Genomic DNA, 25,819 nt, shown 5'->3' with positions numbered 1-25,819 from the left:
TATTTCCTTTATTTCCTCTCCTGCATCGCTGCCTCCTTGCCTCCCATGCCTCCTTGCCTCCCCTGCATCCTTGCCTCCCCTGCATCCTTGCCTCCCCTGCATCCTTGCCTCCCCTGCATCCTTGCCTCCCCTGCATCCTTGCCTCCCTTGCCTCCCCTGCATCCTTGCCTCCCCTGCATCCTTGCCTCCCCTGCATCCATGCCTCCTTGCCTCCCATGCATCCTTGCCTCCCATGCATCCTTGCCTCCCCTGCCTCCATGCATCCTTGCCTCCCATGCATCCTTGCCTCCCATGCATCCTTGCCTCCCCTGCCTCCTTGCCTCCCCTGCCTCCTTGCCTCCTTGCCTCCTGGCCCCTAGCTGGCCGGATCCAGCACCAGGACTTTACACTCCCTCTTGGCGATCTTGTCCAGCGACAGCAGGCTTCGGTCCTGCGGCGGCAGGTAAAGCGGCCGGCCCACCGGCGAGCCGACGGGCGGCGTGATGGCCCGCCGCTCCATGGCGCTGCCCGTCCTGCACACACACAGAAACACACTGAGCGGGGGAAGGTGAGCACGATACCGTGGCGTGGAGTGGGCGTTACCTCATGATGTGCGACCGGGACGGCTGCTGGTGGGAGAAGGACTGAGACCGGCCCAGACTGGCCTGGTGCCGGTCCAGCAGGTCTCGCACCGCCGGGCTGGACGGGCTGTTTTTACCTGAGCGGGGAGGAGACACACGGTGAGTCTGATGCCCGAAGAGCCGCCGGCTGTGCGGGATAAAGGAAAGTTCTCACGTGAGAGCGGCCGGGCGTCAGGAGGAGGGTTGGACACCGAGGCCGTGAACTGGAGCTTCAACTTCATGTGCTGACTCAGCTGGAGACGAGAAGGGGAGAGGAGACAAGGAAGCACGGTGAGGAGAGGAGACAAGGAAGCATGATGAGGAGAGGAGAGAAGGAAGCACGATGAGGAAACAAGAGAGCACGATGAGGAGAGGAGACAAGAGAGCATGATGATGAGAGGAGACAAGGAAGCATGATGAGGAGAGGAGACAAGAGCACGATGAGGAAACAAGAGAGCACCATGAGGAGAGGAGACAAGGAAGCACGATGAGGAGAGGAGACAAGGAAGCATGATGAGGAGAGGAGACAAGAGCACGATGAGGAGAGGAGACAAGAGCACCATGAGGAAACAAGAGAGCACCATGAGGAGAGGAGACAAGGAAGCATGATGAGGAGAGGAGACAAGGAAGCATGATGAGGAGAGGAGACAAGAGCACGATGAGGAAACAAGAGAGCACCATGAGGAGAGGAGACAAGGAAGCACGATGAGGAAACAAGAGAGCACCATGAGGAGAGGAGACAAGGAAGCACGATGAGGAAACAAGAGAGCACGATGAGGAGAGGAGACAAGGGAGCATGATGAGGAAACAAGAGAGCACGATGAGGAAACAAGAAAGCACGATGAGGAGAGGAGACAAGGAAGCACGATGAGGAGAGGAGACAAGGAAGCACGATGAGGAAACAAGAGAGCACGATGAGGAGAGGAGACAAGGAAGCACGATGAGGAGAGGAGACAAGAGAGCACGATGAGGAAACAAGAGAGCACGATGAGGAGAGGAGACAAGGAAGCATGATGAGGAGAGGAGACAAGAGCACGATGAGGAGAGGAGACAAGAGCACGATGAGGAAACAAGAGAGCACCATGAGGAGAGGAGACAAGGAAGCACGATGAGGAGAGGAGACAAGGAAGCATGATGAGGAGAGGAGACAAGAGCACGATGAGGAGAGGAGACAAGAGCACCATGAGGAAACAAGAGAGCACCATGAGGAGAGGAGACAAGGAAGCATGATGAGGAGAGGAGACAAGGAAGCATGATGAGGAGAGGAGACAAGAGCACCATGAGGAAACAAGAGAGCACCATGAGGAGAGGAGACAAGGAAGCACGATGAGGAAACAAGAGAGCACCATGAGGAGAGGAGACAAGGAAGCACGATGAGGAAACAAGAGAGCACGATGAGGAGAGGAGACAAGGGAGCATGATGAGGAAACAAGAGAGCACGATGAGGAAACAAGAAAGCACGATGAGGAGAGGAGACAAGGAAGCACGATGAGGAAACAAGAGAGCACGATGAGGAGAGGAGACAAGGAAGCACGATGAGGAGAGGAGACAAGAGAGCACGATGAGGAAACAAGAGAGCACGATGAGGAGAGGAGACAAGGAAGCATGATGAGGAGAGGAGACAAGAGCACGATGAGGAAACAAGAGAGCACGATGAGGAAACAAGAGAGCACGATGAGGAAACAAGAGAGCACGATGAGGAGAGGAGACAAGGAAGCACGATGAGGAAACAAGAGAGCACGATGAGGAGAGGAGACAAGGAAGCATGATGAGGAAACAAGAGAGCACAATGAGGAGAGGAGACAAGGAAGCACTATGAGGAAACAAGAGAGCACGATGAGGAGAGGAGACAAGGAAGCACGATGAGGAGAGGAGACAAGAGAGCACGATGAGGAGAGGAAACAAGGGAGCAGGATGAGGACAGAATCCAGGACTCAGGAGTCTGCCTGCAGGTGCACGCACCTCGTACAGCCCGGGTTTGAGGATCTGGAAGGCCACGCTGAAGGACAGCGTGCTTCCTTTGCGACAGTGACCGAGGTTACTGAGCGGGGTGTGACAGACGACCGCCGACAGCGAGGTGTCCTCGCTTTGACCGCGACCTGAACACACACACGAGTAAAACAGTCACTTTTTAGCCTGTTTTCCTGAATTTGGGCCATCTCACACTATTGAAGCTCTGTGAAACAGCCGAGTACCGCCCTCCCTTCTCAGCGTTTTTACACCCCTGTGGGACATGTTGAACTCTCTGAGCTGCAGCTGTGTCACAGACAACTATCACCAGATTTACCCACGAAGAGAGATCTCAGGCAGGTTCTTTTTCTCAGAGAGATGGTTAAATTCTGTCAGATAACTGACCCACTTCCTGTCAATTTCAAGTTCACGACTCAAAACCTAAAACCCTGTTCTGCAAAGAGACCAAAGAGAGATGAACCTCCCTAAAGGTGAAGCCTTTCCTCTCCTGCCTCCTTCCCTCCTTTCCTTTCCAGCATCCTTGCCTCCTTCCCTCCCCTGCACCCTTGCCTCCTTTCCTTTCCTGCATCCTTTCGTCCTTCCCTCTCCAGCATCCTTTCCTGCCTCCTTCCCTCCTTTCCTCTCCTTTCCTCTCCTGCATCCTTGCCTCCTTTCCTCTCTTGCATCCTTGCCTCCTTCCCTCCCCAGCATCAAAATGATCATACACTGCAGGTTTTTTTTTTTTTTTTAAACACCCCTTCACATTCTAGCCCTCTGAAAGGTTTTTTTCAGGGTTGGAATATTGGCTAAATTACAATAACTAGAAACTTTCTGAAGACATTTTGATGGGTGCCAATCCACTGCCCGCCCTAAAAGAAAAAAGTTTAGTTTAGTTGAAGTTGAGAGTCTCCTGTCACATAAACTTTGAATGAGGTCTCTGATGTCGTATGGCTGAGTTATGAGGCTTCAAAACAGGGAAGTTTTTGTCATTTTTGGTTCGTTAAGTGCTTTTCAATCGATTTCCCCATTGAATTTTGGGCACCGGGAAAACAAAGTCTGATTCACCACGTGCTTCAGCGTCTACAAGCAGGTTTAGAGTGACTCAACCCAGTTATCTCGAGGTCTGAATCCGATCCGATCCAGTTCTTAGTCAGATTAAGGTGTCTACATGCACTTAATAACTCAGTCTGATTGTAATTCAGCCAATAATCCGATCCTTTCAGGGCCATGTGACCCCACTGAGTCTGATCATCGAACCAACAGGGAAGCTTTCCCTGCTGAAACCAGAGAAGTATCCGGACCCAACGGGACAGACGGTAAAAACATACACTGACCATCTGGAGTCCAGACGAGCCGCACGGCCAGGAAGTCCTGCAGGTTGTTGAGCAGGACGTACTTCACCTTGAAGCGCTCCTTCACCCTGACGGTGCTCGGACAGCTGGCCGTCATGACGAACCGTGGCTGGTCCAGACGGATGCTGGGCAGCCTGGGCGAGGGATGTGGACCGTTAGCCACAGATTGGACGTAACAAGAGAACACAGCCACCGTGCAAACACATTTGTTGGTTAGCTGCCTTTTTAGAGCATTTCCCTCATGTTTGGTCCCTTCTGCACCAAAACATCCGGCCCACATGCTCAGCCATACATGTGAATATGTTGTCACATTGAAGAGGCCACAAAGACGCCAGCAAAAGCTGATAGGCCGTAAGGTGAACCCCGTTTTCGTTTAGGCTCGCTCCGTGCTCTCCGAACTACATGCCCGTTAGCTGATAAAAATGACCAACTTATTTTGCACATATAAAAAAAGTTTCGCGTCACAGAATCCTGTACTTTTTTTAAACCGCAACGTTTTCTGAAGATATTTTCCGCAGGGCTGAATGACGATTTTGACGTCACAAGACACCACGTGACCGTGCTGGACCAATCACGTTGCCGATTTACGACAACAAACTGGAAAAATGACAACCTGTCTGATGCTGTCAAAACTAACCTACAGAAAGGAATCTCGCAAAATATCATTTTAAAGTGAACATAAAATAATAATTATCAACGATAATGCTCATTCATGTATTTCTGAATTGAGCCAATTTAGCCATTTACCATTCAGGTATTCATTTACTGATTTATTCACTAATAACTATACAACACATAACAAAATCAAAACAAGTAGGGCATACACATCAACCGGCATAAACTTATATACATAACCATAATAAAAGGAATGATACAAATGGAATAGAATAAAGGTGAAAAAAAACAAAAAAACGCGCGCACACACACACACACACACACACACATACACTATTCCTCACTGTCAGTGTCAGGGCAGCTGTCATCTTCTTTATCCTCTGTTTCCTTTGTGGTGTTTGAACAGCTGGAACACCTGCACAAGTCTACTTTATTAATACTTTATTAATCCCAATTTGGGAAATTGTTTTGTTGCAGCAGCATACAGTATATGAAAACAATTAAAGTGGTAAAAAAACAAGCAAATAGAAGAGAATACAATAAATATGAAATAAAATGAAATAATATAAAATAAATAAAAAATAGTGAATAAACATTCGCTATGTACAAATCTACAGTATTTTTTGTTTTTTTGTTATTGTTTTTTAGGAGAGACTTCAAGCCTATTGAGGTTGAAGTTCTCTTCCAGCCAGAGGGGAGGTGTTGTATATGGTGATGGCTGCTGGTAGGAAGGATTTCCTGAAACGGTCCTTGTGACAGTGGAGCTGGATGAGCCTGTTGGAAAAGGAGCTCTGCTGTCCAACCAGCAGCTGGTGGAGAGGATGGGTGGGGTTATCCATGATGGATAACAGTTTGTTCAGTGTCCTCCTCTCTCTTTTGCTTTACACATGACCTCATTATTTTAGCCTGATAATTTGCCCTTTTGCAGTGCTGGTGGAGGGCATCACTTGTTGGGGAGAAAGATAATTCTGGCAAGGCTGATGATGCCATACAGAAAGCTTTGTACCTAGCCTCATTGATGTTTTCTGCAGTTGGCTGATCGTACAAATGGCATACATATTTGCAAAGTAATGCAAATGTAGAGTGGTCCAAGTTAAATTCAGGCCCCAGATTTCTGAAAGCCTTCAGGTAGACATCTTTCTCGCATGCCACAGCAAATGTCTTCTTTTTGCCTTGTGGTGTCACACCCAGTGAATGTATGGATCCCAATCCAAGCTGAACACACACTGGCTCCGAGAGCTGATGACACCTTGGTAATGTCCATTATGCGTGTTCTGTTGCCCTTCCCTGTGAAGAAGTACAAGCTGCATGGCAAATCTTTCTGCAGACTCACAGCAATGACTGCTACATCAGTGTCAGGGCTCTTAATAATGACAGTCTTATGTTCCTGTGCAGCATGTTGTGCATGCAAAAACAACAGTGTCACATTCTTCATGGTCACACTGCAGGTCTTCCACAGCATGAACAGACTGCACACCTTCCGGTACAGTCACACAGTGACATTGGTGATGTGCTATGTACAAGCTGAAGTTTCTTCCCACTGCTGTAAGAGCAGCATGTGGCCACGCATCGTATAAGAACTCAGCAAGTGCTTCTTTATTTGTTCCTTCTGATTCCTTCCATTCCACCTTGTGCAGGTGAAATTCTGTGTTTCCTCATGCTTAACGTCTTCTTCAGTACTGCTGGATGATCGCGCTGCTGCTGCGGTGCTGTTTCTGTTTACCAGCTCAGCTGACATACCAGCTATCCGATTCGTCCATTCTGATGACGTCTCAACCGTGGCACCTCTCCCAAGCCAAACTGTTATTACGCCTGCCGAATATGTACATACGCCTTGCCAGGCACTAGTTATTCCTTTAAACGTTGCGAACTAAAAAAAGAACTGTGTTCTGAGCGGCGAAACTTTTTTTTAAACCTCAACATAACTCAAATCTTTTTATGAGCTGAAGCGTGTTTGGTTCGGAGAGCGCGGAACAAACCTGGTGTTCTGAAGGAGTTTTCGAGGTTCACCTTACGGCCTATGAATTTCAAGAATGGCGCCGCCCTGGTGGCAGCGGCCTTTCTTTGCATCTTCTTCAGATTTTTTCTGTGAAAACACAGACTTCTGAAACATGCTTCTGGGCTGGTTTGGATACTTCTGGAAGGACTTCTGCTGGGAACATCTGTTATGATGCGTAACCATGGCAACGGGAGAGTTGTTGACATGTTGGAGCGGCTAACTGAGCTTTACAAAGTCCAAGCAATGCCTGGAATAATGCAGATGGAATAATCCAAGTCCAAATTAGTTGAAGAGGAGACGTCTTGGATGCAGAGCAGGAACAAAGTGGAGGAAAAGGAGGAGAAAGTTTAAAGCATTTCTTCCCCTGATTATCATGGGAAATGTGAGATCTCCGGTGGATGAAATGGATGAGCTTGGAGCCCTGATGAGGACACAGCAGGAATATCAGGCAGAGACCTGGCTGCAGGAACAGCTCTAACAGCTCTCTGCTCAGCTTTTAGCAGACAGAGACTGCAGACAGAGCGGTAACAGGAAAGGAGGAGGATCACAGAGCTGGTTAACAACAGATGCTGCAATCATCTGATCTTTAATAGTTATTACTGCAGGGATATAATTCACCTTTTATTGAATTGAAAGGCCCACAAAAATGTCAGGTGACAACAAAGTGCGCGGCTGGAAACCAGTCGTAAACTGCGGTATCTCAGGGAGCTCCAGGACACTTTCAGGCCTGGAAATGTGCATAATTAAGTCTGAAGCTCATAGTTTGATGGTTCACAAACTTCTCTAGTGTTGCTTTAAGGTGCAGAAGACAACATTGAACAACATGCAATAATAAAAAAAAAAAAAAAAACTTTTACAAATGGTAAGAAACGAGAGAAAAGGCAACGAATTAGAAAACTACGATAACATTCAACAGCATGATTTTTAGAATATTACGTGTTGTGGAACGTTGTTCTGTTTTATTCTTGTCTCTAAATTTGGAGTTTTTAGTTCTGCTGTTATTCAGTTATTATGGTATAATGAGAAAAGTTGAGAGCAGGCACGTCAGCAGAATACCTTTTACCGGAGCCCGTGCACCTGTAAACATGCCCATATCCATCCTTCAGACTACGCTAAGACCGATGTGCCGAGGAAGAATAACACAGGCACGATTTTCCCTGTTTCAACCACCTAACCTCCTTCAGCCAAAGCTGCATCTACCAAAGAGTGAAGAGAAGAGGTTGTATTCGCAGGCTTTGGCTGTGCACGTTCAGCCAATGGACCGAGTGGAAGGCAAGATAATGCACGTCTATTATCAGAGGATAGAAAACAAACATTTAGCCAATCGAAGAGTAGTAGGCTACATGAACCAGTACACACTGATGGATTGCCGTCATCGTGGTCATGGACGTAAGGAAATTCTCAAAGAGAAGAGTCAGAAGCAACAAGGTGAACTGAGAATGAAGTGGAGGGAGGTTTGTTTTCTGTTGTGTAGACGCCCACTTCTGCCTATAGGCCACTGTAATTTCTTACGCCAAATACACAACGTTTGCATTTAGGCTTAAACAGCGTCTGCTTCCATGGCAAACACAATATCTGCCTTTTATAGCCTATTTACTAAACGTAGGCATAAATGGGTAAAATGTGGGTAGGCCAGTTTAAAGGCTACTCAATCAGGGGAATAACTTATCAGACCATATCAGGTACTCTTAATTTAATATTTTTACTTTTTATTTTGCAATATTCTCTCTTGTAGACGTATTTATTGACGGTGCTGCAGTGAGATTAAAACATGTTCAGTACCTGGACTTAAATATTTTTCATTATTTAGTATCTTAGTGTTTTTTAGTATCATTTACTCTTGTTAAAGGCTGACTTGATTATGTTTGAGCTACGAAGGAGGAATAGAAAAGCTAAATGGCTGAACTCAAGTGTTTTTATTAGCTTGGATAGCCTGTAGCTCTGTTAAACCTGCTGAGGTTCCTGCACATGTGAATAAATGTTCTTATGCATCCAGTACAGGCTCATTTTCTGTATACAGTAAGGCTGTTGGTGGGGGGGTTCTGGGTCCCCATACAGCTGTATGCCCAGCACCGTCCCTGGTTAAGGTTCTTTGTTTCTATTGGTGTTTAGAAACAAACGCTGTGATGGGATAATAACTTCTTTACCTGTAGTGGGTGTAGATACAGTTGGTGAAAGGCATCTTGGGAGTGGACCACTGCAGCACAGCGACCAGAGGAACCTCCAGTCCCTACAAACCAGACCGTGCACATGCTCTGAATAACCAGGATAAGTGAAAGAACTACAGTCCTGAACAGCAGCACAAACCTCGGTGGAGTCGTCCTGCGGCGTTTCGTTAAGGTGCAGCTGGAACAGGAAGTCGTGCTCCTCCAAAGCACCGAGCATGCTGGGAAGGCGGCAGGCCTGGCTGTCCACGCGGCAGAAAGACGCCATGCCGACCTCGCCTGACTGGTGGCTGCAGAACACAAACAGGAAGCAGTCTACAAACCATCCAACTCAAAGTCTGTTTGGCTGTGTTGGAAACCGCATACTTCTCCTACTACTCATACTAACTTTATGAGTTAGTATGCGAGTTTGAGTAAGCGAGAAGTTCCTGGATGCATACTATATTCTCTGAAATGTTGGGTATGCATCATGAGGTTAGTACTCATACTCAAACTACCCAAGATGCAACGTAACGTGACGTCGCCGATCGTCATTTCCTGTCAAAACGGCAGTTTCAAGCTAGCTACAACGAGGGTAGGTTCACTTCCTGTTTTCAAAACAAAAGCACCAATTGTATGGTAATGGCTTTCCCTATGATAAAAGGCAACGGGTATTTTATTTTGTGAAAATAACCGGAAGTGCGTTAGCTCACTGCGGCTAGCTTTAGTAGCGCCGAATTCGTGGGAACAAAGTTGTAAACAGCCGGTATTTTGTCAGGTTTTCAACACGTTGGGGATCTAAATGACTACTTTCTCACCTGAAAATGTTTCAAATGTTGCTAAAGTTTACAGAGTTTAGAGCTTAAGGGAAATCAGCTTCAGGCCGGCTGATTTCAGCTCGGGCAGGAGCGAAATGCATTGTGGGTAAACGCTCTGCATACTGTCTGATAGATCAGTATGTAGTAGGAAGTGTGTAGTATGCGGTTTCGAACACAGCCAAAGTCTGTTTGTGTTTTTAACTGCTTTTATAGAGCTGCTCACACTGACTGATAATCAATGAATCAGAGCATTGATCAGCAGCGCTGATACTGACCCTCTTAGGTTCACTTAGTTTTTCACTCACTGCCACTGAGTTTCTCAGTTTTTGTTCCATAAATAATGAGACAGTTTGTGTTTTAACACCTGAGGAACAGGTGAGTTTTATATTTACAGGTAAATTTAAAGTTTGTCCTCCGACTTAACCCTAATGGGGGACATTTGTCCACTTGGGGTGTACTTTCTCCTCTAATTTCACACTGGAAATAGTGATGTAAAAATGTAAATGTATTTTATTTATACACCCCTTTACAATCATTACGATGTTTTCAATTATTTTCAAAAAATTAACCTTTAAATACTAGTGTATATGAGGTAAACACCAATTTCTGTTAAAACACACACAAAAACTGCTATATTTTCAATGTATGAAATTAAGTTGTGTTTTAAATCAGGTATGAGGGTTAAACTCCTTTTTGGGTCACAGAACCTGTTCCTACACTGGAAGTGCAGTGTAATTAGTCCTCTGGGGCTGAAATAAACGTCTAATTTTGGCCTTCTAGATGTGGTATGAGATAAAGCACCCAGCTGTTGTCACGAGTTCATACATCAAGATTTAGTTCATGAAGAAATAAAACAACTCGTGTTCAAACTCAACGAAAGCAAGAAGAAAAAGAACAGATGAAATCAGAAAGAAAGAGACAACATGGAAATAAAAAGAAATAGGTGATTATTTACAATCTTTGTCACTAAAATGCTTTTAATTACTAAAAAAAAAAAAAAAAATATTTTTCTTTTTTATCCATTTCAATGTGTGCTTTCTTTATTCTTTTTAAAGACTTCTTCTGTTTTGTGACACTCCTGTCATTCCATACAGCGTACGTGGTGGTGTAAAAACTAATAAATCATTCAAATGATGGAAATAAACCATGGATGGAACCTACAGGGATCTAAAACATCCCATAATATCAGGATAAACAAACTGAAAACAAGACATCTGACATGAAAACAACTAAACACACAACTTCCCCGAAACCTTTATGCCCTAAGGTGTGCATTTTAGGCATTTATCCAGATTCTTTATCTCGAAAGGAAAATGGTCGAGCTTTGTTTACTGCAGGCCAAACGCTGTGTTGCATTATGCTGGAAGAATGTTGGTTTTACCCGCTGGTTAAATAACTTAACATCGAGTTTGGCTCTTGAGAAACTGACCTATATTGTTAGAAAGAGGATTGGGAGGATATTTCTGGACCTGTTAAGGGAGGGAGAATGAGATCATGTAAATGATTTAATTTGTTGTTGGGAGTGCAAGCTGTAACCTACATTTTGAATACTTTTTAAAAATGTATTATTATTATTATATATGTGTTTGTTTTATTTATTTTACATTCATTGCACAGTAATTTGCTGACTAATTACTGCGGTTTATTGTATCTTTTTTAATAATTTAATTATTATTTTCTTTACTGCCATATGTTTTAATTGTTGGATGTTGTTATATTAACATGAAAAACCAATAAATATATGTTTAAAAAAAAAAACGTACCACACGTTGTCCACCAGCAGCACGGAGCCGTCGGGCATCACGGGAAGGTACGAGGCGTTGAGGTTCGGTAAGATGCGAACGTCCCGAACGCTCACCTCCTCCTGAGAGGATTCGTTCAGCACTGAGGACACGGAGAGATGTTAAGTTTCTGATTCAAACTCGAAGGTGGAGCTACAGCTTCATCTCAGCATCCAGGAACAGAAGACGGCGTGCGTCGTACCTTTCAGGATGGCGAGGTGCCTCCCAGAAACGGTCATCTGCTTACAGCGGACGGTCGGAGGCGGCAGGACGGTCAGGGTGGTGCTCACTGTGGGCGAGAGGGGCCGAAGGTTTGAAACACAGAAGGATTTCAGCATGTTCCATATCTGAGAGGAGTTTTTATTTGCATGAATCAGTAAGTTTTTCAGTTGTTAGAAATGGTCATAACGTCCTCTGAGAAAAAGGTTTTTGATCACATCTTTATTCATGCTGCAGGACGTGTTTCATCACTTTACTAGCTTCTCAGGGACACGTCCAGGATTACAGAGGCTGCAGTCTCTGGCTGCAGTCCTCTGGCTGCAGTCCTCTGGCTGCAGTCTCTGGCTGCAGGTCTCTGGCTGCAGGTCTCTGGCTGCAGGTCTCTGGCTGCAGGTCTCTGGCTGCAGGTCTCTGGCTGCAGGTCTCTGGCTGCAGTCCTCTGGCTGCAGTCCTCTGGCTGCAGTCCTCTGGCTGCAGTCCTCTGGCTGCAGGTCTCTGGCTGCAGGTCTCTGGCTGCAGGTCTCTGGCTGCAGTCTCTGGCTGCAGTCTCTGGCTGCAGTCTCTGGCTGCAGTCTCTGGCTGCAGGTCTCTGGCTGCAGGTCTCTGGCTGCAGTCTCTGGCTGCAGTCTCTGGCTGCAGGTCTCTGGCTGCAGTCTCTGGCTGCAGGTCTCTGGCTGCAGTCCTCTGGCTGCAGTCTCTGGCTGCAGATCTCTGGCTGCAGTCTCTGGCTGCAGGTCTCTGGCTGCAGGTCTCTGGCTGCAGGTCTCTGGCTGCAGTCTCTGGCTGCAGTCTCTGGCTGCAGGTCTCTGGCTGCAGGTCTCTGGCTGCAGGTCTCTGGCTGCAGGTCTCTGGCTGCAGTCTCTGGCTGCAGGTCTCTGGCTGCAGGTCTCTGGCTGCAGGTCTCTGGCTGCAGGTCTCTGGCTGCAGGTCTCTGGCTGCAGGTCTCTGGCTGCAGGTCTCTGGCTGCAGATCTCTGGCTGCAGATCTCTGGCTGCAGGTCTCTGGCTGCAGTCTCTGGCTGCAGGTCTCTGGCTGCAGGTCTCTGGCTGCAGGTCTCTGGCTGCAGTCTCTGGCTGCAGGTCTCTGGCTGCGGTCTCTGGCTGCGGTCTCTGGCTGCGGTCTCTGGCTGCGGTCTCTGGCTGCAGTCTCTGGCTGCAGTCTCTGGCTGTGTTCCAAACCGCATACTTCTCCCACTAACTTTAACTTTTTTAAGTTCCCGGATGCATACTAGATTCTCCGAAATGTTGGGTATGCATCATAAGGTTACTGCTCATACTCAAACTACCCAAGATGCAACGTAACGTAACGTCGCCGATCGTCATTTCCTGTCAAAATGACAGTTTCAAGCTAGCTACAACGAGGGTAGGTTCACTTCCTGTTTTCAAAACAAAAGCACCAATTGTATGGTAATGGCTTTCCCTATGATAAAAGGCAACGGGTATTTTATTTTGTAAAAATAACAGGAAGTGTGAGCCCCTGCTCTGACAGCCCTGACGGACCCGATTCAGGCAGCCATGGGCAGCCGGGGGAGGTCCGTGAGGAGAGGAGGGTCATGTGACCTTTTTAGTTGATGGAACAGCAGACAGTCCGCCGAGTTCTGGACCCTCGACGTGTGCTGAGAGACTAAGACCGGATCAAAGGTGGGTCCTCAGGTGAAAGACATGTCAGTGTGTGTTTTACCCTGAGCTTTGAAGGTGTTGAGGTCGTGCCTGAAGGTGTGCGTGGGTTCTCGCTGCTGCAGGACGCTCAGGTAGCCCAGTTCCTGCACCTCCACCTTCTCTGCCTCCCTCTTCCACACCGTGACCATCACCTGCACACCAGAGTGGAAACACTGACCAAAGGCACCACACTGAGTCCTAAACAACTGGATCAGTGAAGTAGTCAGTTTATAATAGAACCAAAACAGACATTGACTGTTCAGTTTGCATTACTGATGAACCCTTTACAAGGTGGACCAACATCTGGGGCATGAAGCTAAGAGGCGTGAGGCTAATAAACGGCTCAGAAACATGTATTTTTAAACATGTTTCATCTGGTAGGAAAACATTAGCCTCCCACACTTCTCTTCCAGCTCCTGTTTTAGATTAAATTAGGCCTGGGCAACGATTAAAATGTTTAATGTAATTAATCGCATGATTTCCCTGATTAATCACGATTAATCTCATTTGTACGCAGAATCCAAAAATGAATCCAAAAGTAGCGTATAGCTTTTAGCATTTAGCTTTATTTTAAATGTGCTGCCATATGAATGAAAGTGCCATAACATTTGTTGTGCAAACACACTTTTAACATCAGCATCTTTCTGTAGTTTTTATGTAGAAGCCTCGCTCCACTGTCTGTTTCCTTGAATGACTTGCTGCTATCAGTTGTGTGTTTTGCCTTTAAGTGATATTTTAGACTGGAACTCCTACGCTGAGAAGACAATTCAACTTGGCAGTGTTTACAGATGACTTTGGTTCTGTCGACTCCGCCGTCTGGAAGAACTTTAACATGAAAATGGCCGAGTAAAAGTTCCGTACCCTTCTCCATGTTTGGTGGATCCGCCGATTACTTTCTTTTCCTGTTCCACAGCAGACAGCAGCAGACTTTTACAAAATAAAAGCCTGTGAGCAGCAGACTTTTACAGAATAAAAGCCTGTGAGCTACAGACTTTTACAAAATAAAAGCCTGTGAGCAGCAGACGTTTACAAAATAAAAGCCTGTGAGCAACAGACTTTTACAAAATAAAAGCCTGTGAGCAGCAGACTTACAAAATAAAAGCCTGTGAGCAACAAACTTTTACAACAATAAAATAAAAAAAAAAAATGTAAAACTGCGTTAATGCATGATAAAATATTTATTGGCGTTAATTAATTAGCAAGTTAACGCGATAATAACGAGTTAACTCGTACAGCCCTAGATTAAAACAATTCATTATTAGTCATGTAGCATCATCTCAGGGAATTTCAAAGATCACCGCAGCCTCGTGAACGCTGAGTGTATTTGAGGCGTAACAGAACCCCCGTCTGGTCATATCTGAGCTGTCAGTTTCTCTTTCCACAGTGGCCTCGTGCACGCTCAGAACGGGGGAAATCGAAGAAAAGCGTCTTTAAGACATGTTTGTAGTTTAACTGACTGACTGATTTCCAAGTAAAGCTCAGTGTCATCTGCATAGAAACGGTCATTTATCGGTGGAAATGATTGGAGTAGTAATGGAGCCCTGTGGAACGTCATGACTTTAAACATACTTCTTCAGTCATATGCACTTTACTTACTTTAAATGCCCATTTCATGTTTAGCTATACCTAGTTTTTCACTATATGTCTATTTAATGTTTAGCTATGTGTAATTTTTTTAGCATACATCTTTGTCTTCACTGTGGGATGGTGGGAAACGTAATTTCGATTGCGTCGCATGTCTGGTACATGTGAAGAATTGACAATAAAGCTGAATTGAATTGAATTGAATATTTCGTGCACAGATGTGTGGACTGTGTGCACGTGGAAGACCTCTGTCCCTTTTTACTTTTGCGAAGCATTCTCGTGGATTTGGATAGATTTAAGCCGTGTTTCAACTTCCTAAATAATAAAGACATCATACGTTTGTAGATACAAGCTACTCTGCTTTCAAACTGTCTTCTGCTTCCTTTGTGTTTTGAGTTGAAATGTTTTAGTACAAAAATTAACTTGCAAAGGTTTGTTCATGCACAGGTCACGGCCACACAGAACGGCGTTTCCTGACCTTTACTTTAAGGGTGCTGACGGGCAGTTTGTCCAGAGAGACGGTGAGCGGGAAGATGACTTCATCCGTCAAAACCACCGGCTCGTCCAGAGGAGACTGGGGAGAGATCAGCATTTAACTCTTTTACACACATGTATGCAGGAATCTAACCTTCATGAAGACAGTAAAATTAAACGTGTTCCATGTGCTGATCTTTACAGATGTTCAGCCGATTGATGTGGACATTTCACTGCTGCACGTTAGCATCGTATCTTCATATAAAGACAAAGCAGAGCTGAGACCGACAGCAGCCTCATTACTTTCTTGTTAAAGTTTTGATCAAATTACGGTTCTGGTTGAAAACTCAGTTTCTGAGTTCTTCCTTGGAAGTACTTCACAGCCACATCTGTTTTAGGCGTGGATCATCTCATCAAAGTTTCATTCACAAGACAGAAGCAGCTCAACATGAAGCGGTGGAATACCACAGCTCTTCATGTTGCCTCTGGTTTCTCAACCACAAGGTGAACTGTTGGATATCAGACCTCTCTAGAAAGTGTCAGGTAGGGGTGGGTAGGCAGGACACGGATGCAGACTTAAAAAGGTAAGGGCACACTTGGTTTATTTAAAAAATAAACGGCTGAGCCGGATATCAAAAACCTAAACTGGAATAATTACTTGACATAGCATGGATAAATACTTAGCTTAAATTCGGGGTCGTGGCATGGCATGAGGGGGTAAAGAAATCATCAAATGACAGGGGAGACTGGAAACTAAAGAGGGAACTGGGATTAGTGACTGGGTGCAGCTGGTGGGGAATGAACAGGTGATGTGCGTGAAACTAATGAGCAAGCATGGGAAGTGAGGGGAAAAACAATAACCTAAAACGTGATAAAACATAAAACTAAAAACATGGGGAAAGTCCGGTGGGCGTGACAGAAAGTTTGTTTAATGTTTAATCTTTTAAACTCCAGGACCCTTCAGATCATCCTGAGCTGAACTGAACTGTGCCCAGAGGTGGGTGGTAACCAGTTACATTTACTTGAGTAAGTTTTTGAAAACATTATACTTCTAGGAGTAGTTTTAAATCTCTATACTTTTTACTTTTCCTTGAGTAGATGTGTGCAGCAGAAGCTGTCCTCTTACTCCGCTACATTAGGCTACAATGAGCTGGTTACTTTTCTTCTTACCTCTTTGGTATTCTACGCCTCATTATTTTTATCCCCCCGCGTACGCCTCATTTTAATGTTTTATTCTGACAGAGAGAGAGACTTCCACCAAAGGCTCTACCACCTGACTGTGTTCCACCAATCAGACGCAGCCGTGCGGTCTGGTCACGTGACCGTACTCGATCTCAGCGGCGGGACGGGTTAGCTTTAGCATTAGCAGTCGTAGCAAACAAACAAAGAAACAGATGAAAAACGTCAGAACCAACGGTGGGAAATGAAGACGCAGACGAGGCCTCATACTGAAAGCATGTTTACCTTACAAAGAGTGAGAAACAGCAGCTACATTATGTGTCTTCTGTGGCAACCAAAACAAACGCACATTTCAGCAGAAACTCAACATCTAACTTGAGGAAACATGTAGCGCTAAGTTTCCTAAACTCGTTTTTTCCCCCATGGATAGGTGAATGTTTGTTTTTTAGGTTACATATGGGTTACATATGTTTTAAACATTTCCTAAGTCTCTTTTATTTTTTATTGAAGTTCTTGAATTTACCTGGATCATTTTAATTTAAGCTATTTTGTAATTAATTAATTCATTTTAATTTTTTTGATCAATTGGATGAACTCTAATTTGCCTAAAGATGATTATTTAGTATGTTTGTCTGTCTGATTGAATGCTTGTGTTAACAAATAAATCAGACGTTACTCAACAGTTACTCAGTACCTGAGTAGTTTTTTCACCGAGCACTTTTTTACTCTTACTCAAGTAACTATTTGGATGAATACTTTTTACTTTTACTTGAGTCATATTATTCTGAAGTAACAGTACTTTTACTTGAGTAAAATTTTTGGCTGCTCTACCCACCTCTGAACTGTGTCACACTCACACTGAACCCAATGCCAGGCCGGTCAGGGGACTGATTCATTATGCCAAAGTGTCCGACAGCTACAATGAAAACAGCTTAAGGTAAGACTTTACCTGATATTAGATGTAAACTCTTTACTCTCTGTTTCCATCTACAGCCAAACAGTTATCCTGGACCGAATTTAAAACTGAACTTTGCATCTCAAAGTGAGCACTGGTGGTTTTTGCCCCATTGGCTGTTTTCAATTCCTTTTCTACCAAAGTAGTCATTGCCACCAGGTGAATCTGTCACCTCTGCGGAGTGGACGGATTCAAACGTTTGGACCCCGGTAGGTTACCAATAAAAGGAGCAATCAGCCAAAGGAAGAAGGGTTCATCATCTGGGTGCAATGAATGAAAAATGAGTCGACAGGATAAGAAATAATTTGACCTCACAACGAGCAACGTTCATCCATTGTAGAGATTGGATCAAAGACTTGGACCAACTGACTGGACCAAGTCTTCCAGAAGGTCACAAGTAGTCTCTATTTGAAAATGGCCGAGTAAAAGTTCCATACCCTTCTCCATGTTTGGTGGATCCGCCAATTATTTTCTTTTCCGGTTCCACAGCAGTGTGAGCGACAGACTTTTACAAAATAAAAGCCTGTGAGCAACAGACTTTTACAAAATAAAATAAATAATAAAACAGGGGTGGTTTGTGGCGTAGTGGGTTGAGCAGGCGCCCCATGTACAGAGGCTACAGTCCTCGCTGCAGCTGGCCCCGGTTCGAGTCCCGCATCGGACGGCCCTGTGCTGCGTGTTGTTCCCCCTCTCTCTGCCCCCTGCTTCCTGTCTCTCTGAACTTTCCTATCCATTAGAGGCACAAAAGCCCCCAAAAAATGTTTTTTTATCTTTTTTTAAAAATGTAAAAATAAATAAAACCTGCGTTAATGCGCGATAAAATATTTATCTGCGTTAAATTATTAACAAGTTAACGTGATAATAACGAGTTGACTCGCCCAGCCCTAGATTAAATCAATTCATTATTAGTCATGTAGCATCATCTCAGGGAATTACAGTCCAATTCAAGACGTTCGGGTACCTGAACAGGTGCCCTGCGGAACTCCCTCAACGCCGTCCCAGACGAGTTGTGGATGAGCAACGGTTTGCAGTTCCTGAAGCTCCGACACCGGGAGTCCACCCTGCTGCCGAGTGCTGCGATCGCCGCCTCCGCCGCGGCGATGTAGTCGTCCTCGCCGTCCTCGTTGGCCTCGTCCCCGCTGCTCTGGTAGTCGTGGTGGTGGTTGCCTCGATGGCGGCTGCTCTCACCTGGACTGACGCTGGCCACGGCGCACAGCGAGCCGGCCAGCTCCCTCCACGCACGGCTACTGGCCAATTCTGTCCCGAAACCATCGGCGCCCCCTGCTGGAGGACAGACATCACGGGCTCAGTTCTGCTACATCGTACAGACCGATTTCAATCGTTTATCATGAGAGGCTTTTTCACACCTGTGGATGCAATCAGAAGACTTTAAATCTTGGATTAACTCAACATCAAAATTGCCGTTTGCTTCAGTCCAACTTCTGTCTCGTATTTTCTGAAAATGTTTCCTTTTTAAGTATTCATGAGTGTTTTTGTCCTGCTTTGATCCACTTTTTATTGACTATTAAACCATGTTTTGGATCATATTTTCCCCTTGAATTTGAGCTCTATTTTAATTCTCTATGAAGTACTTTGGTCCACTTCTCTATGGAATCTTTGTTTAGTCCGTTATTAACTCGTATTTAAAAAAAAAATTAATCTATGAAGCACTTTGCAGAAAACAGTAAATCTTCCTACTAATTTGTAAAAATGAAATTTACAGTGTTCAGATGATATAATTCTTTATGAATGTTTGCTCAGTGAAATCATCACAATCGTGCACGCTCAGTCCTGGAGTCAATTTATAATCACCAGTTAACCTCACGTGCACGTTTTTGGACTGCGGGCGAAAGCCAGAGAACTAGTTAATTTTTGTCATAGTAGATGAATTAATAAGGACATAATTTTAAAAAATCCTCTGGTCACCAACACATGACATATTACATTGTTTCATTATTAATTGAACAAAAACTGAGACAAAACACAGAAGCAGTGAGTGAGAAACTAAGTGAACCGTTCCTGCTTCCACAGGAACTCAGAGGAGCTGCTGATCAATGCTCTGATTAACTGATCAATGCTCTGATTAACTGATCAATGCTCTGATTAACTGATCAATGCTCTGACTAACTGATCAATGCTCTGACTAACTGATCAATGCTCTGATTAACTGATCAATGCTCTGATTAACTGATCAATGCTCTGATTAACTGATCAATGCTCTGATTAACTGATCAATGCTCTGATTAACTGATGATCAGTCAGTGTGAGCAGCTCTATAAAAGCAGAAGTTCTGCAGCATTCAGGTTAACATGATGCCAAGGAGGAAAGACATCAGCAATGATCTCAGAGAAGCAGCTGCTGCCCATCAACCTGGGAAGGGTTAAAGGGCCGCTTCCAAACTATCTGGAGTCCATCGTTCTACAGAGAGAAAGATTATTCACAAGTGGAAAACATTCAGGACAGCTGCTGGATCAGGGGTTCACTTAGTTTCTCACTCACTGCTGCTACCAGCTGCTGGATCAGGGGTTCACTTAGTTTCTCACACACTGCTGCTGCCAGCTGCTGGATCAGGGGTTCACTTAGTTTCTCACTCACTGCTGCTGCCAGCTGCTGGATCAGGGGTTCACTTAGTTTCTCACACACTGCTGCTGCCAGCTGCTGGATCAGGGGTTCACTTAGTTTCTCACTCACTGCTGCTGCCAGCTGCTGGATCAGGGGTTCACTTAGTTTCTCACACACTGCTGCTGCCAGCTGCTGGATCAGGGGTTCACTTAGTTTCTCACACACTGCTGCTACCAGCTGCTGGATCAGGGGTTCACTTAGTTTCTCACACACTGCTGCTACCAGCTGCTGGATCAGGGGTTCACTTAGTTTCTCACACACTGCTGCTACCAGCTGCTGGATCAGGGGTTCCCTTAGTTTCTCACTCACTGCTGCTACCGGCTGCTGGATCAGGGGTTCACTTAGTTTCTCACACACTGCTGCTGCCGGCTGCTGGATCAGGGGTTCACTTAGTTTCTCACACACTGCTGCTACCAGCTGCTGGATCAGGGGTTCACTTAGTTTCTCACTCACTGCTGCTGCCAGCTGCTGGATCAGGGGTTCACTTAGTTTCTCACACACTGCTGCTGCCAGCTGCTGGATCAGGGGTTCACTTAGTTTCTCACACACTGCTGCTACCAGCTGCTGGATCAGGGGTTCACTTAGTTTCTGACTCACTGCTGCTGCCAGCTGCTGGATCAGGGGTTCCCTTAGTTTCTCACTCACTGCACATTGCACACTGAGGAATAATACCACGTAAGAGTCTGCTACGGAAAGCTATAAGGAACACTGGCGAATCCCCTCAATGTTGAAAACGCTATTTCTCACATCCACCTGCTTTTGTAAAACATTCATTAATATTAAATACATCAACACTCGTGACAGAGCGAACTCCTTAACAACGGAAACAAACGCATTGCGGATCACAACAGAGAGATAATGTATCTTTTTATCGGAAGCCCGCCGGACGGGGCATCATCTTCCCGGTTCGCCCCCTTCCTTACCGGGGCCCTGCTCCGGTGGCGTCGCCCCCGCGTCCCGGCAGCGCAGCACCAGCAGGAAGCGGACCGTCTCGCCCAGGTAGAGGTGGCTCCGGCGGGGCAGCGTGCGGTAGCGGGCCGGGTCCGACAGATCCGTGATGGGCACCGCCGGGAAATACATGAAATACTCGCACTGCGACTCCATCATCTGCACCATGGCGACGACCGGAGGAGGCTGAGCGAGCGGGACCAGGAGCAGCGTAAAGGGACGCAGAGCCGAACAATGAAACGCACACTTCCGGTTTACACTTTCAAAATAAAAGCAGCTTTGACGTCACAGACTGTTGCTGCGGTGCCCCTAGTGGCAATTTTACGGTACTATATCACTTTGACAGGACGGTTTAAAATGTAGCCCAAGTGAAATAAAAACAGTTATATTATATTATATTATATTATATCATATCATATCATGTCATGTCATGTCATGTCATGTCATGTTATATTATATTATATTGTGTTTTGTTATATTATATTATATTATATTATAATGATGGAGCAGTGCCAGTGAAATGTTTGTGTCTGCGAATGTCAGCTGTTTGATGGGTGTTTTTAAGGAAACTTATGTATACATTTATTTGCTGGCTAAATGACTCTAATAATAGAATTATCCTACTGTTGACTAAGATTAAATAAAGTGCAGTAAGATAAATCTGTATATTGGAAACATTGGTATGATTGCCTCCTAAAAGATTAGGAGTGTTTTTATTATTATTTTTATTTTTTTATGAATGTTCTTTTTATGTACTTTTATAATTGATTGTTTTTCTATGTGATCTGGACTACGAGTCTTTAATAAATCTATCTATCTATCTATCTATCTATCTATCTATCTATCTATCTATCTATCTATCTATCTATCTATCTATCTATCTATCTATCTATTACATTTCTAGGCTGACACCTTGTCATAGGATGCAACATATATGTATATGTAAATGTAAATGTATTTTATTTATACAGCCCTTTACAGACAATCGTTACGATGAACCAAAGTGCTTTATAGCAGGTAATAAATAAAGAGAAGAATAAGTAAAAACAAATAAAAACAATAAAAGAGCAGTGAAAGCAATAAGATACAACAAAATCAAATAAGATAAAATAAGATAAAAGTGTCATCATGCTACTGGGTATTAAAGCCATCCTAAATAAGTAGGTTTTTAGCCCAGATGTGAAGAGGCCCGAGTCAGAAATAAGACGCAGCTGGACGGGGGGCTTATTCCAGAGCCTGGGGGCAGCTTTGGTAAAAGGCTCGCTCACCCCAGGGTTTGTATTCTGACCTGGGCACTTCCAGCAAAAAATATGTGTGTGTTCTAAAATCCTTTGATTTAAGAACACAATCAAAGGATTTATGCAGATTTATCAATCTCTTGGAAGAAGTGTGCAGAATTCCTCTTTTTCCCCTTTAAATGTTATTATTTTTTATTCAGTTTAGATTTCATGAATGAAGTTTAATCAATTTTATAAATATAGCACCAGTTCATGTAATCTGAGGCCACTTTACAACTAGAAAGTAAAATACAGGTCATTTGGCCTGATTATAACCTTTTTTTTTCTCGTTTCCTTTTTGTAAACAATAGATTATAACATTGTAACAAAGTAATTTCTCTTTGCCATTGATACGGTACAACTTTTGATTTTATGACAATGAAATTTTCAAATATTTCTCATGTCCTCATGTTTTCATTCAAGTTTTTATATAGTTTACTGTAGTCTGTAATGCAAAAACGCAGCTTATATATATATATCCATAAAAATAAAGTAGATTTAACAGTTAAGAACAACATGAAAACATAGATATTCTTTACACTTTGTTGACTTTTTATAAGGCTCAGGGTATACCCTGGACGGGTCTCCAGTCCATCACTGGGCCTAAAAACATAAATGTGGTTTGAAAGTTAGCTTCTTTATATTTTGAATGATTCTATATTTTGTACAAATTAACATAATTTAGCTAGCTCAATGGGTGAATAATAGATGAAAAGCTTATTTAGGTTTTCTTTTACTGGAGATATTGAGACTAGGGTTGCCAACCGTCCCTTGAAAAACGGAATCATCCCGTATTTAGAAACAAATGTACGCGTCCCGTATTGAGCTGAAAAGGGACGCACTTTGTCCCGTATTATCGTGAGAATAAAAAAAAATCAAATGTCAGTGGAATAAATGAATAACACGGCGCTTTATATGAAAATGTAAGGTAAACCTGCTCCCTGGTCCTCTCCTGCTCTGTGACCAATGAGCTGACAGCATATTCATAAAGGAGTACGACAATATGGAATCCCGCTCATCAAGTAGCGTTGAGTTGCGCATGCAAAATTGCATTGAGTTGAGTTGTGCATTAAGTTCATAAGTTCTATTTTTAAATATGTTTACAAGTTTACAAGTCTGTTTGCACTTTTGTTATTGTCTATCTATTGTTTTATATTTATTTATACAGTTTTAAGTTTAAGACAGATTTCTGTTTAAGAAAGATATTTATTTTATTCAGTTTATTTTGTTATTTTGTAATAAAGTACATTTCTGGTTAAACATTTGTTTTCCATGTGTTTATTTAATTGCATTTAATTCAATTCAGGTTCGAGTCAAATAGTTAAAAAATCATGTCACTTACAAAAAAAGAGCCAAAAAAAAATCACCACGCCAGGAAGGGTGAAGGCAATCGGGTCGGCCGTTCCTGCCAATGAGGTGTCCCTTATTTTTTTTTCAAGGAGTTGGCAACCCTAATTGAGACCCACTTGTTTATGCAGTGACCTTATGGAGGATATTGGTGATTATCTGGCAGCCCTTTACTGGTTCCGCTAGTTTAAATGACGGTATCACCGTCAGCTGTAGCGGTTACAGAAGAAGAAGAAGAAGAAGAAGCTGTAGCGGTTGTTTTGAACGGTTGTGAGATGAGAGGAGAATTTACCTTATTTGGTATCCGCCATTTTGTGCCTTCACGAACCTCCCGAACTGGCGGGAAGAATTCAACGGCTGATCTTTCTTCGACACTTTCTCGCTTCGGGACATGACAGCACATCACAGAAAGAGGTCAAACGTGTGGGTGAGACTGTGAGCTTGTATCGTAAGTGTTTCCTGATGATAAGGTAGTGTAATTAACTTTTAAAAAGTATGTCAGCATATCTTCTGTAAGCTAGGCATAAGTTAGCCAAGACAAGACATGTCATTCATTTTAATGGAGGAGCTGTCGGTAACATCAGAGGAGATGTTAATAAATTATATAAAATATGTAGATATATATATTATTTTGTCTACTCTCAGAACACAGGAGTCGCAGGTCTTTGTATTCTGCCTAAACTGCTGATTTTTAACTACGTTTTATTGTGTTTCAAAGTCACTAAAAACTGATCGAGGCAAAGGTAGATGATCAAATTGTCAGAGATATAACAACTATAGTGTAAATAGCTGTTAGCTGACAAAATAAAACGGTGGAATTACTCTAAATACAGTACTGGGATATTTTTAGTGGACTATTTTGTTTAGTAGGTGGTTAAAATCTCCTTTGCTAAGTTATCTGTTATGTGTCGACACAGCACTGGTTCATCCCTTGAGTTGGGAGCCTTTATTCTGCTTGAATGATTCATAGGTCAATAGCTCAAAAATCCCTTATTGCACGTTTAAGATTATTTAAAGGTTTAATGTAGAATTTTTAAATCTAAATCAACAACAAGTTTTCTGTTTTTAAAATACAAAAGGTCTTATATTTTGAGGAGATACTGAGAGTCCTGAGAAGTCACGTTTTAATACTGTCCTTAAATGATAGAAATAAGCAAAACCAGTTTATAAAAACATATATCAAAACAGCAGCTGGCTGGAACAGGTTTCACAGGTAAGTGTGCATTTTCTGCCCATTTTCTTATCAAAGTTCTCAAAGGTGTGTTTTAGAAAATATAAAATTATCCTGTGATGGATAAAATTTTCTTTGCATGATTAGTCTTTTAAAAGGGACTGAGAGAACATTACTCTTTCTCCCTCAAAGTGAAATTATGGATTTATATAGTGCCCTGCCGACCTCTTCTGTTTGGGAAGTTGTACATCGAAATGGTACCAGCGTATATACGTATTTCTCATTTAAAGCCCTCATCAGAACCGTAGATTTGGATCAAGAGGAAACATTTTGCCAGAAGTAGCACCTTGCAGATGTCTCAGATTGGTAAGTGGAGTTTACTTCTTCTATATGCTATTTATTATTATTTGTTTGTTTTTGTTAAATATTGGGAAGTGCACAGATATCTTCCCCTTTAAATGAGAGAAATGTGAATAAAAGTCTGTTGGTAAGGTTAACATTTAGAGGTAAATTTATTGCTTTACGTATATTCAACATGTGACACTGTCATTTGATCCGATAAGACGATTTTACTAATGTCTTCTTTTTTTATTAATTTATTAAGAAATTAAAACCATATGTAAAGCATTTTTTAAGTATGATGTTGAGAACAAATCATCAGTTGAAGCGACGCCACAAGAAGCAAGATTTTGGAACCATGTCGATACTAAATTTCTGACAGTGTGAAGGTCCGTGTTTTTCTATAGTACCGGAGAAAGAGGCAATAAAAACACGATGTTTGTGTGTTACTTATTGGTACTAATGATAGCTCAGGTGACAGATAGACTCATTAGCCAATGTGGACGTTGGGCGATTTGGGCGGATGCTGAGGGTACTGGCTTGAGAGGCTAAAGGTAACGTTGACTGACGCAAGCTAATGTTAGCTTTTTCATAGTTTGGCTGGTCCTGTGATTTATAGCCAGGTGCGACTTATATTTGAAATTTTTTTTTGACTGATGCGACTTATAGTCTGGAAAATACGGTAGTATATTGAAACTGTGAATACATTTGCCTTTAAATCTGAAATCCAACTATGTATGTAGGATGTTATGGGTAAAACAATTTACAGTTTTACTCTGTGGGTTAAG

The 25,819-nt window shown here is 43.4% G+C and overlaps 1 protein-coding gene across 2 annotated transcripts; it reads right to left on the bottom strand.

Moving 5' to 3' along the window:
• Positions 1-337: 337 nt before the first annotated feature.
• trappc14 (trafficking protein particle complex subunit 14) lies at positions 338-21,099 on the bottom strand. 2 transcript variants are annotated; one of them, XM_075487073.1, is made up of 13 exons: positions 20,873-21,099; positions 18,289-18,611; positions 15,198-15,293; positions 13,158-13,287; positions 11,461-11,547; positions 11,241-11,361; positions 8,823-8,970; positions 8,663-8,745; positions 3,884-4,035; positions 2,562-2,698; positions 775-853; positions 583-697; positions 338-512 (listed from the first exon to the last, which is right to left on the bottom strand). In XM_075487073.1, the coding sequence occupies exons 1-13, from the start codon at positions 21,063-21,065 to the stop codon at positions 356-358; spliced, it is 1,821 nt and encodes a 606-aa protein (XP_075343188.1). In that variant the 5' UTR covers positions 21,066-21,099; the 3' UTR covers positions 338-355. The 2 variants fall into 2 exon arrangements, with proteins under 2 accessions (XP_075343188.1, XP_075343189.1); XM_075487074.1 differs by having other exon boundaries at positions 18,289-18,608.
• Positions 21,100-25,819: the final 4,720 nt, after the last annotated feature.

The sequence above is a fragment of the Odontesthes bonariensis genome, chromosome 16 (genome assembly GCF_027942865.1).
Source record: "Odontesthes bonariensis isolate fOdoBon6 chromosome 16, fOdoBon6.hap1, whole genome shotgun sequence".
Taxonomy (NCBI): domain Eukaryota; kingdom Metazoa; phylum Chordata; class Actinopteri; order Atheriniformes; family Atherinopsidae; genus Odontesthes; species Odontesthes bonariensis.
This window is presented reverse-complemented; position numbering and strand designations above follow the sequence as displayed.

Excerpts from the sequence above, each read along its gene's own strand:
- trappc14 (XM_075487073.1), bottom strand. The coding sequence starts at position 21,065 with ATGGTGCAGATGATGGAGTCGCAGTGCGAGTATTTCATGTATTTCCCG. Across the intron at positions 4,036-8,662 it reads TGTATCTACACCCACTACAG|GCTGCCCAGCATCCGTCTGG; the intron begins GTAAAGAAGTTA and ends TCCCTCGCCCAG. Across the intron at positions 2,699-3,883 it reads GCTCGTCTGGACTCCAGATG|GTCGCGGTCAAAGCGAGGAC; the intron begins GTCAGTGTATGT and ends GTGTGTGTTCAG.